Genomic DNA, 12,429 nt, shown 5'->3' with positions numbered 1-12,429 from the left:
GTTAAATGATAATAACACAAGCAATCTCCCAATTATTCTTATAACTGTAATCTTAACTTTCTGTCTGAGACTTCTGCTGACACAGCTACCAGGGCAATAATAATCTTAAACTGAATGGGTCAGATGAATTTGGTGTCACTACTAATTCAGACTAATCTGTACAAATTAGGTTCTCCACGGAATGTCTCCACTCTAGGGACCCAGGATTAAGACTCACAGTTTTCTTTGTTCATGTTTATTTATGACTAGTGCAACATTCATGGGGCTGAAAGAAAAACAATGAAAGAATAATAAGTGATGGTCATGTGATGAATCCAGTTTTCCCATTCAAGGGACATTTTAGAAGCTAGGGTGACATACTCCTTTGTAGGGTCTGCACATGGAGGCAGAATGTGGACCTGGGGGTGGGGATGAAAAACATCTGTTTATTATGATTTTCTTTATGCAGCCGTGCAGAGTTCACATGGAAAGCACTGCCGCTGGGGTAAATACATTTGCTATTAGAAAAATTTATCTTAGCTGCCCTGGGTTTGGAAGACATTTTAATAAATCATCCAATTTGTCTATTCTGCTTCCCTGCAGGTCTGCAGAGAGCTGTGCCCTGTGATTTTAAGATTCTCTGATGAGGGTCTCAGTGTCTGTTTAGAATTGCACCCTTTGCATCCCAGTGTTCTCTTAAAGCTCCATCATTTACGGTCTATTTCCAGGAGGGGCTCATATCCATGTGTTTGTGGCAAAGAAGCCACACATGTGGTCCTGTGTTAGAAGCCTGTGGTTTTTAAGATGTAAGCCCCTCTACAGCCACATCCCCAAGTCCTACTTCTTGAAGGAGGGGCCATAGGGCAAGAGGTATATGGAGATCCTGAATGAGGCTATGAATGCCCAAGAAGAACTGCACAGAGTAGGTTAACTAAGATCGAGCCTGGTTGTTAGACAGGATGGAAAGGGCATGCTGGAAGGAGTAGCTGACAGGCACCAAGCACACCAGCTTTGGCCTCCTTAGAGTCTCAGCTGATGAGAAGAAAGCCAATGGGTGGACTGAGATAGTAAGAGATAGAGGAGAACCGAGATTAATGTGGTCATCATCTCTAATGAAGCTTCCTGGCAGTTTGTCGTGGTAAGAAGTTGACATTATACTAAGTGGAGAAAATGTCTCAACGGAGTTCTGTGGGGTTTTCTTAAGCCTCCCCTCCCTTCCTCTCTTCTACCTTCCCTTCTCTTTCATTCCCTCCATTCCTATGGGCAAACTCTAGCTATACTGTAGCCACCATCTTGGAATCTCCTCCACCTTGGGTTGTGTCAATGAAGGAGAAATCTATAGTGAATCCTCTCTCTAACTCTAAGAGAGAGTATAAGCTGGGCAGTAAAGAAGTAAGATTGGAATAAAATGTGTGCAGAGAATATTTTCTCTCAGCTCTTTCTGAGACTAAGAGGTTCAATTTTTATACCTCTTGCTTAATCTCCTCATTTCCAATTCCTGGTACGCATGGCTTTCAAGATCTCAAGTGACCCAACAGCTACAAAAGCTGGAAAGCATGGCCTACGGCATCTGCCCTGTGTTCTGCCCCAGGTGAAGTCACCCTCTCTGAGGAGAAAGTGTGTAATTGTGCTCACCTGTCATGGTGTCTTTCCTGGATGTGTGTTCACCTTTAGTGCTGTGGTAGGTGGCATTGCTGCCAGTGGACTCATAGTCCGTTTTCCTTTCTTTGAGGCTGATCATTTCCCGAGGTGAAGCTGGGGCACTTGCTGCATAAAGAAATGGAAAAGGGTGATTTTTGGTGTTCGTTCCATAGCATGTTCACCTTTTCACACAGTTAATGTCTGTCATAAATACACATGGCACAATATACATCAACATGTATGCATTTTTTTGTGTTTTGTGGGGATTTTTTTTTGTGCTCTTGCTCTGATCACTTTCCCTTACTCTGTGACAATTGGTGCTTTATAGTTATGGGGACACATTGACTTGGAGGCAGGCAATTAAGGATTACATCCTGAGACCATCTTCTTTAGAGAAAAATCCTGGCAGAGAACATAATCTTCCCAAGGTGTACATGGCAGTTTTAAGAGTGAGAATGGTCTTGTTTTCTTTCTTTTGCTTTCCCTTCTTCTAAAATTAGATCTGTTTCAGAGGAGCTATTACAGCTTGAGTATCCCTAATCTGAAAATCTAAAACACAAATGCTTCAAAATCTGAAACTCTTTGGGCATTGATATGATGCCAAAATGGAAAATTCCACATCTGACCTCATGTGATGGGTTGCAGTTAAAACACACAAAATTATTTAAAGTATTGTATAAAATTACCTCTATACTATGTGTATAAGGTATATATGAAACATAAATGAATTTCATGTTTAGACTTGGATCCTAATATACATATATATATAATTTCAAAACCCAAAAAAAGAAAAGAAAAAGAAAGAAAGAAGCCTGAAACACTTCCAATCCCAAGCACTGTGAATAAAGGATACTCAACCTACACTGATAATTGAAGAATCCTTTATTAAAATAAATGGGAAATGACTTCAATATGGAGTAACCCAGAAACTGCTCTAAAGGAAGGCAGAAGAAAAATCTCCTCACATCGGATGATTCATGAGGCTGAAATCACCAAGCCCACTGTACTCTTCTCCACAGTGACCCAGGGTGGGGTATGAAGGGTGCTCCCTTTTCCTATCAGGGTGCCCTGGCTACTGGTCTTTGGGTGATCACCCCCGCACTCTCCCTCACCTCCACTTTAGCTGCTTGTTGCCTGTTGGACCAAACGAATGCACCGTGCCACCCTGTGTCCCAATAGTTACAATCCTAGGAGGGTCCCTCTGGGGAATTTCACTTTTTTTTTTTTTTTAAAACAAACTGGTACCAGAAACAGAGGAGAAGCTGCACATAGAGGCAAGGGAACAACCCTGAGAAGAGGTTTGTTTTCCCTGGGAGACTAGATAGACTGGCAGCACCTGCCAGTCCAAAACACAGGGGACAGTGGGCAATAGCAGGGCATTCTGGGACTGGAGGAGGGGCAGGCCTGCCCAACATGTGGGCCACCTTGGGTTGCTCACAGCTCAGTAGTCATGTGCTCTGTTGTCCCCCAAGATTCCTGCACCCTCACGCAGAGCTCCGTCATCTTGCTTAACCCAAAGAATCACCTGAGAGTTTAGGGATTCCAGGACCTCAACCCTGGACTTTTAGAGTCTGAATTTTCAGTGGAGGGGCTTCAGAACCCAAATTTAACAGGCATATCTGCAATGACTAAGGCTGGTGCTCCCTGAAGAACTCTGGTGTTTAGCATAAAGCCCTCTTTCCTTTGCTAATGTCCATGCCCCTTTCCATTCAAGCCTCAGTCTACTCTTTAGTACATCATTCACACCCTGTGCAGGGGCCATCAGTCCCAGCACACTGGACCTGATTAGACCCTGAATGTGTGTCTCTTTCCAGTGTTTGTGTCCTTGGATTCTGCTTGTCAGTCTTACAAGATTTGTCTGTGTACAAATCCCTGTGCTAGCCAGTGCGGGAGGTGAGACTCATGCAGCTCTTTCCAACCTAGGGGCTCTCAGTTAAAATAGGAAATGGATGCACAAATAATCTAGAACCAGGCACAAGTGCTCAGAAGTCACAGCCAAGTCCTGGGACAGCAAACAGAAGGTGTTCACTTTACCTGAAAGGCCCTAAATCAACCTCCCAGACTGATCAAAATCAAAGCTCAATAATGCTCAGGTGTTGAAGCCCTTTGAGCTTTCCAATGCTGGCTGCTCATTAAAATTAATTACCTGGATCCCTTGAGTCCCATCCAGCATGGGATGGGTAGAGGCTCTGGGTGGAAACCCAACAGGCAGAATAGGAAAAAACCCACATCCACTGCAGCAGCCTGTAGTGCCCTCATTGCTCCTGAACATGTCAGACATTGCAACCTAGGGACACATCTCCCTGTGGCACAGGGAGGCTATACAGGTGGAGGAGAGGACACCCCAGTTCTGTGGCAAAGGGGAGAGGGGCTGACAAGAGGAGAGGCCAGGCAAGGCTTGGGACACCAGTCATCTCTGCTCTAGATGGGAGATCAAGGGAGGTGTATGTAATGCATCATACTGACTCTTATGGTTCCGGAGCTAAAAGAGGAAACCTCAGCAAGAAAGAACCCCTGACAAGCCCCCCACTCGGCTACGCTGTGCCCAGCTACTGCCTGCTCTTGGAACATGAACTGTGGGAACCTCATTCACCTTCTCCACCTCTTTCCAGTCTCTCTTTTCCAAGAAAGTTCCTCTTTTGACCTTGCTCCTTTATTTCTGAGTCTCCCTGCATAGAGTGCCTCTTAGGAGTCACTGCCATGCAATCATGAAGACACAATATTTTGGAGCCTCTTGACCAAAGCTTTTAAAAATCAGAGCCTAATATTGCACAGATGGTGGTGTTTATTAAACCCTGTCAAGTGTGTAATTATCTCCTGAGACCTCACACGCTGCAGCACTCCAAGACTCCAGTAAATCAGGATTAAGCTCTGGGAAAAATCAAATCATGCAAACAAGTGTTTATTAGGTGTCTCGATGTGCCTGGCCTAGGAAATACCAAGGCAAGACACTTGCACATCCAGCCCCATCTGCTCTGGAGAAAGCTGCTTCTATTCCAGGTGCCTTCCTATCCAGTATATCATTTCATCTTCCTAAAAATGACTGGTTTGCTGTGGTTCTTAATAACTCCAGCTTTTAGAAAGATGCCTTCCTTATGTATCCCAGCCTCAAGGCTCTTTATTATTTTAAGTCTTCCAGAATTGCAGAGTAAAAAGTAGAAGAGGCCACTTGTGTGCTTCTAAGTTAGGTGGAAGTGTCCCCAGTCACGGGGCTCCCTGATTCTCACCTAAGGTTGTAACAAACATTCCAAGCAACAGTCACACAGTAAACACATAAACTTTCACAAGGCTGGGAGAGGATGATTTTATTTCAACCAAAACCTTCCCATTAATTTCTCAGCTTTCTCATCGTTCTGACAGTAAAGTGTGGAGTAAAGTTTTATGATGGTCACCCTCAGGGGCAGAGAGGCCATTTGGCTGGGAAGGGCCTTCTGCCACACCCTCCAAGTTGCTGCTTCAGAAAATACCATTTCCCCAGAAAAAGGAAGGCAAGGAAGAGAAGGCTGACCTAAACAGAAGCTTAAGTAGTTTGGGTCTGTGTGGCTGCATAGAGTTATTTATCCTTCCTTCATTCTCTGAACAGAAATCAAAATGCAGAAACTGAAAGAAGGTTATAAAAGCACAATAAATCCCTGCCACTAAACAATGTGTTCATATTGTACCTTTTATCTTCCCTTCTAATCTTTGGCATTACTTAAAGTCACTGAAAAATAAAATATTTTTACAAGTAAAACAAATAAGCTTAAATTTAAGCAACAGGAATGTGACACAATTAGAAAAAGATACGTGGAGTAACTTACAAGTTATAGCCAATCGGCTATAACAAGAATTTGTTGATATGTAGGTAATGATAAGCTAATTGAATATGAAATACTTATGAAACCCTCAATGACATGTCAAACCAAAGGAAGAAACAGTGGCCCTGCCTCCTCTACTGTTATCCCAATTATAATAAAGAAAATGCAACTTAGATTTAAGTTGCAAAAACTGTCCCTGGAGAACTCTACGGTGCAAACTCTTGACAGTTTTTCTTATACTTTTTCCTCATTGAATGCAGGTTCATGGTAGGCATTCCGTGCCTCGAAGTCTGTTTGAGGGAGACTCGATCTGAATCTGCGTGTGAACCACACAGTTGCCACCATGGTAAAAGTAAACAGACTCCTTTCACATTCTAGCCAAGGTCTGAGTCTGGACAGTTCTCCTTTGTGAGGGGCTGGGAATGGGCACCTTCACTCAGAGGGAAACCAAGGCCTGGGTGGCCTCTTACCTGAGCGGTTGTTGGGAGACACACGCACAGGGGAGATGGAGGGTGTGCGGGAGGAGGAATAGGGTCTTTGCCGATCCCTCTCGATGGTTGAAGATGAGGCTACAAAGTGATATTGTGACCATCCATCCTGCAAAAGACAGCGTGCTCTTAGTAAACAGGGAAGGCAGAGTGATTTTTCACCTTCTGACATTGTGGAGTTCCAAGCATTTGAATTTGCAAAACATTTCTCCAGGATGTCAGAAGAGATTACGGAGCTGTGCACATCATCAAGGTTAGCAGAGACAAAAGGGAATTAAAACACACCACCTCCTCCTCCTCCTCCTCCTCCAGACAGCCTGGCTGGGAGGGCTGGCTTTCTTTCCCAAATGTTGAATAAATGGTCTCTTCACCAACTTGCTTTGGGCAGAGGCCTTTATTAAATGCAAATATGGTGCTCAGAGTGTCAAATGACCCTGAAAATGTCTATCTTTTGCCTACCTAGCTTCATTTTCTTTCCAATTGCCTGTGAATCTTTGAGAAGTGTTTGCTCTCCTGTCCTTAGGACCAATCTCTGAGTCTTCAGAATCCTGGGGCCTCAGGTTCCCTTCCTATTTATTTCCCTTGTGTTGCTTCAGGCTTCCTTCTCTGCCACAAATGCCCAATCCTCCTGTTTCAGGGCCTCAGAATGGCTGGTATGAATCCCACTGCAATGGTGCAGTCTATGGAATGCCTCACGAATCCCGTTTTCCAGTTTAGAGCATACTCAAAGTGTATCCTACCAAGTGTCCTTTGGCCTTGCAGTGTCTAGTTAGCATATGAAATACATATAGATTATTTTTATTACAAAGCCGTACAGTATATCATGAATCACTTTGGGAATTCAGAAAAGAGCTGATGATTCCATTCCTCTACCCCCAAAGAGCGCCTATTAATATGGCACAGTTTTTCTGCCCAGTATTTCTTTTTAAATTCAATTACTTTTCTATCAAGGTAACATGTCAAAGCACCATGCAGGATGGCACATGCCTGAAATCCCAGGAGGATAGGGAGTCTGAGGCCAGAGAGACATAGTGAAACCCTGCCTCAAAGAACCAAATCACTCTTCTCAAGCCAAAGCAATGTGTGAAATAGTACTGATGTTATAAGAAGAGCAGGAACCTACCTTCTCCCAGTTCTTGCCTCACAGAGACAACTGTTTCCAACTCTTTTAGCTATTATGACTTTTAAGGGATCAAAAGCTCTATAAAGAATGAATAAGAAATGAAATTCATACTCATTTCAATATTTGTGTCTGTTTAGCTTTCATTATTCCTGTACTTTCTAGACTAGGAGGACAAGTCAGGACTAGAAGTAGGTTATTTTGAAATCTGCTACCTAGCACTTATTGGGTACTTACTATGTGGCAAGATTCTTCTAATAATCCCAGGAGCTGCATTCTGTTATTATCTCCACTTTACAGAGGAGGATCTTGACCCTTCAAAAGTAAAGAGGCCTCCCAAAGTCAACAAATAAAGCATGCTAAAAAATACTGATATTAAAATGTGATGTACGTACATGCACTTGGAAGAGACAGCAAAGCACCATTAGGGTAGAGCAAGGGTGGGCAGTGCTGGTGTGGTGTTTTGTGGAGTGTGGTCAGGAAAGCACTTTGAAGAATGAACACTGCAGCAGGGACCTGGAGGGTGACAAGGAGCTGGACATTGAGGACAGAGGTGGGGCTTACAGGTCAGGGGAAGAACAGACGTGTAGGCACTGGGTGGAAATGGGTTAGGCTAATGTGAGAACAATGGAAAAGCTTCCTTTTGAGAGTCGAGGATAGTAAGCAGAGTTCAGAATAGAGGCCGCTAAAGAGAGAGACCATGCTGGCTCAGAAGGGAAAGTAGAGAGAAATGGAAGGTTTGCATCTGTGTGAAGGATCTGCTGATGCCTTGGCTATTGGGGGTGGGTCAGAGAAATTAAGCCTTTTCCCAGGGCTTCGGGTGTGAACAAAGGGGGCTGGCCATTTAGTTCACTGAGGCAGAACAATGGGAGAGAAGCAGTTCAGGAGGGGAAACAAAGACTGCCCTTGGGCCAAATTGGGTTAGAAATGCCTGTAAGACAAGGAAGAGAGAATAGAGGTGCAGACTCTGCTGATCCGGATCAACAATATTCAAAGTAAGAGGATGCTGGATCCTTATCTGAATGCAAATAAAGGGAAGGTAGATGCTGAGTTAGCCCTGGGGCATGCCAGTATTTAGAGGGTGTGAAGAGTTACAGAAGCTTCTAAGAAGACTGAGAAGAAACCCAGTTAACTGGGAGGAGGACAAGGTGGGTGTGATATTAGGCAGGACTAGGAGAGTGGGTGCATAAAGAGAAGAAGGAAGACCCAAATAATAAGGAAGACCAAGCATCTCCATTGGTCTTGGGAAGAGGGAAACCTTTGTAATGGGAACAAAAGTACTTTCTTTGACCAAGTTGGCAAATATCTAATTCAAGCAGGCTCAAAGCCTAATGTGAACTGATGAAGGGGTGACAAGGAGTACAGACTGCTTTTGGCAAAGTTCTTGTATCAAGGGGAGCAGCGAAATGGGGCCGAAAGAGGGAGGGATCAAGAAATGTTTTAATATACTTCCCTGGGAGATATTGTGGCGTTTCATATGCTGATGTGAAATGACTCAACATTGAGAGGGAAAAAGCTGGTGACATAAGAAAGAGAGAGGGGGAGAGAGAGAGAGAGAGAGAGAGAGAGAGAGAGAGAGAGAGAGAGAGAGAGAGAGATGTAGGAGGACATGGGGTGACAGGATTCCATAAATAAAGGGGTCCCTGGTCACAGAAAAGGGAGGACAGACAGATATACAGCACAGACATAATCAAGAGATGGGGAGATCTGGAGTCAGAAAGGTGAGGACATTCTTTCTTGTCATCTCATGGTTTCTTGAGGAAGATGGGAATTGATGTCATCTGCTGCAAGTAAGGAGGGGCTAGCATTTAGAGACTAAGAGAGAGGGGGAGAAGGGAGAGAAGTGTGGAGCAATTCTGGGCATCAGTGGGGAGCAAGTTGGCTATGGCCAGGAGGTTGGGTGGCCTAGATGGTGGCTGGATGCTAGACCACTACTCGAGGGTGTGTGGCAATGGACTGAAAAAGCAGTGACTAATTAGCATGACTGTTTGCATTTTCTCAGCTGCTCTGGGGCAGGTGTGGAGTGGGTAAAGTTGGATGGAGATTGTTAGGCAAGTAAAATTGAGAGAGACAGGGAAGAAGAGAGCTGTGGAAGCCCACAGAATCTAAGCTGGGAAGAGGGGAAAGGATAGAAGGGAGGGGACAGAGAGTGAAAAGGAGTCAGTGGATGGGAGAGCCTGCTGGAGTAAGGAGTACTTCCTTGATGCTGGGGCTTTCTGGAGGAAGAAGGGAAACTTTAAAGAGCAATGAGGATCAAGGAGGAAACCTAGCCAGGGGCACGGAGCGGGACGGTGGATGGAAAATGTAACAACCACTTCTTGAGAGTATGTGGGGGGAGCATCCTCAGGGTCACTGAGTATCAGAGCAAGACAATTAAATAACAGGGGCCCTTGTTAGGCACTGGTGGTTCATGCCTGTAATCCTAGCTACTTAGGAGGCAGAGATCAGGAGGATTGCGGTTCCAAGACAAAAATAGAAAGACCTTATCTCAAATATACCCAATGCAAAAAAGGGCAGGCAGAGTGTATCAAGTGATAGAGTGTCTGCTTAGCAACTGCTGAGGCCCTGAGTTCAAACCCCAGCACCACCAGAAACAAAGAGGGCAGACAATAGATACCAGCGACTTTATTGCTAACAGATCATGAGTTAAAGGAGAAGAAAGGCTGGAAAGGAGAAAGATGGACTACTGGGGAAGATTATGGGCTGCCTGTGAGTGGTGAGTCCAGGAAAGAATGACGGATGACCCAGAAGGCTTGGGCAATTGGTAGTAGTGGAAATAACATGGAACAAAGGGTACAGGGGGCAAATGCCTCTCAGGGAAAGGTGGGAGTGTATCATAGTGTGGGTAGTAGGTAGGGTAGGATCACAGTAGGAGGAGAAAAGTGTCTCCACAAGAATTCTGTGGGTTTCTCTTAAATCCTCTGGAGGGTGATGGCAATGACAGGGAAAAGACAATTTTCATGTTTAGAGTGGGAAGTACTTCATTTATGGGGGTGATTAACATTGATTAAAAGTATACCCCTTTATTTTGAAAGGAATAGTTCATTGACTAAATATGATCCTAAATATGATCAAATGAGGGCAGATACTCTTACGTGTGCCGCACCTGCAATTTAAAAGGTATAATTTGGGGTTCTAAGTTGTGGCTGAGAACACAGTTTTAGTCAGAACTTTGGCTCCTTTGGTCACGAGTGAGTGATGATATTTGTGCATCCTAAAGGTGAGCATGGTATTTTACAATAATCATATTGGCTAATATTTGATGTGCTCTAAGACATGAGGAGACAATAGACAAATATGGCACAACTTGAGGTTTGGTTTTACTTGTTATGACATCAGTGGACTACTCAGCATCTCTCTCTCTCTCTCTCTCTCTCTTGCAGTGACTGGAGACATTTGTTGTTCAGCAGTTTAGATTAACACATAGCTTACATTGCTACCATGTAAGGATTCTCCATCTCTGGACATGTCAGGAAAGTAGATATAATAGCAAAACAGACTATAAAGGAGCTCTTACAAGGACACAAGCTTTCAAATCCTTCAAAATGTACGATTTTAGAGCGGCCCCGGAGAGGAGGGGCAGGAAGAAGAGTGAGCTCCTCCCTCCACCCTCTCATTCACTGATGCAGTAAAATGTGCGTGGCCAAGCTACAGAATTCCAAAATGCTGCATTCATCCGTGTGTGGAAGGGACTTTAAAATATGGTTCTGATGGGACATATTTCCAAATGTCACAGAAAGCAGTGGAACACTGGATGCAAGAGACCAGGGTACAGCTGGCCCAGGGTGTAGATCAATCAACACTCATTCTAAACCCAGTTATGCTGGATAATTAGTTACCTCGAGTATAAATCTCCTGGCTCTCTGTGTCTTTTATTATATGAATTTTATGGTCATTCAATTGAAAAAATGTTTTGATTTCTACATTAGAAGGGAAATGAAGATATATTTTCCTTGGGAAAGTTATTGTTGAGTTAATATTCCTTCTTTTCCACTAGCCTCGTACATATTTGTTATCTAGCCAGCTAGCAGTCAATCTATTGTTCATTTACTTCCTGCTGTCACTCAGAAAGGCTTGAAAATAGTCTACATAAATATGTGCAACTTGGGCACACATCTTTTCAATCATTATTTGCCTCCTTGATCACTATTTTTTCTTGTTAAAATTTCAACTCACAGTTAGCCAGAGATTGTGTGTGTGTGTGTGTTTGTGTGGGTGAATTCTATTATACTGGGTGCTTAAGCAAGAATCCCCTTTGCACCATTCCTACTGCTTCTATTGGGCAGATAAGAAAGCTCAGGGTGGAAAAAGAGGAGAATGAGGAAGAGCCACGGTGAAGAGAGAAGGGCCATTAATCCTCAGTATTGATGATAAGGAACTTTAAACTGTCCCTGGATCTGCAGGCCTCCAGAGCATGACCCAGAAGGTGTGCCCTTCAGCTGGAGACCAGCTAAGCTGTCAAAAATGTGATATGATATCTGCGCCTCAAATTGGTTTTTATTTTTAACACATTAAACTTAAAACTGGAGGCGGTTCAATTGTTCCAAGTAGATAGAGATGGAAATCCAAAGGGAAGAGGAGTTCAAATCCCTTGAACTTTAAATTGCCACCAGGACTCGTCTGATTTTCTTCATTGTAACTTTTCACAGTTCTTCTACTAGTTTGGGCTGCTGTGTTAAAGTTTCTGATGTGTTTCTTTATGAATTCATTATTCCCCAAAGCTGTGATTTTCTGCGTCGGCATTTTCTAGGGTTCAGAGTTCAGGGAACCACAGAAGGGCCCATCTCACAGCCTCTTGCCCACTGGGACGTCACCGTGTGACCAGGGCGTGACCACTCTATCTAGTTCCTACAGAGCTTGTGTTGAGGGTTATGAACTTATAATTCTCTCCATCTGATTTTTCTGAACACCCAGTTAACATCCCCAAGCAGAATGTTATTACCAGAGCGACGTCTGCTGACAGTGAGGCGAAGGGGTTAAATGGCTTCCAGGTGGGTTAAGATAACATAGATTGGCCTCATAGCTTCTTATTCTGGAAACTGCACATGGCATTCAGCTCAGATCAGCCAGTGTTTGTTAGGGGTGTGTGCAAAGGATGAATTAGAGCTGTTTGTCAAGGCCTAAACTCCTCTCAGGAATACCTTCTCCCCAATTCATGGCTCTGGGTAGAGAGAGAGGAGGGATTTATTAAGCTGCAAGGAGTCAGCTCCTCTCTCCCAGTGTACATTAGGAGTATAATCACTGCTAAACTTGGGTTCAGCTTTTCTTTTTCCCCACAAATTAAGGGCAACCGGGTTTGTGGGCTTGGAGAGTTTTAAAAATAGCAGTCCCTGGGCCCTAGCCCTTGAGGTTCTGTTTAAATTGCTCTGGTGGGCCCAGACATCCTTCTTTACAAAAGCTCTCT

General features: G+C 44.0%; 1 protein-coding gene across 7 annotated transcripts in view; it reads right to left on the bottom strand.

Annotated features, from left to right (window-relative positions):
- The window catches only part of Ctnnd2 (catenin delta 2), an 858,282-nt gene that overhangs the window by 13,132 nt on the left and 832,721 nt on the right, over positions 1 to 12,429 (bottom strand). For all 7 annotated transcript variants that reach the window (XM_074077729.1, XM_074077725.1, XM_074077730.1 and 4 more), the window contains 2 exons: positions 5,888 to 6,014; positions 1,615 to 1,746 (listed from right to left, as the gene is read on the bottom strand). In XM_074077729.1, the coding sequence (XP_073933830.1) occupies positions 1,615 to 1,746; positions 5,888 to 6,014 (259 nt within the window). The remainder of the gene's footprint in view (positions 1 to 1,614; positions 1,747 to 5,887; positions 6,015 to 12,429) is intronic.

Source organism: Castor canadensis, chromosome 6 (genome assembly GCF_047511655.1).
Source record: "Castor canadensis chromosome 6, mCasCan1.hap1v2, whole genome shotgun sequence".
In the NCBI taxonomy this organism is placed as follows: Eukaryota; Metazoa; Chordata; class Mammalia; order Rodentia; family Castoridae; genus Castor; species Castor canadensis.
This window is presented reverse-complemented; position numbering and strand designations above follow the sequence as displayed.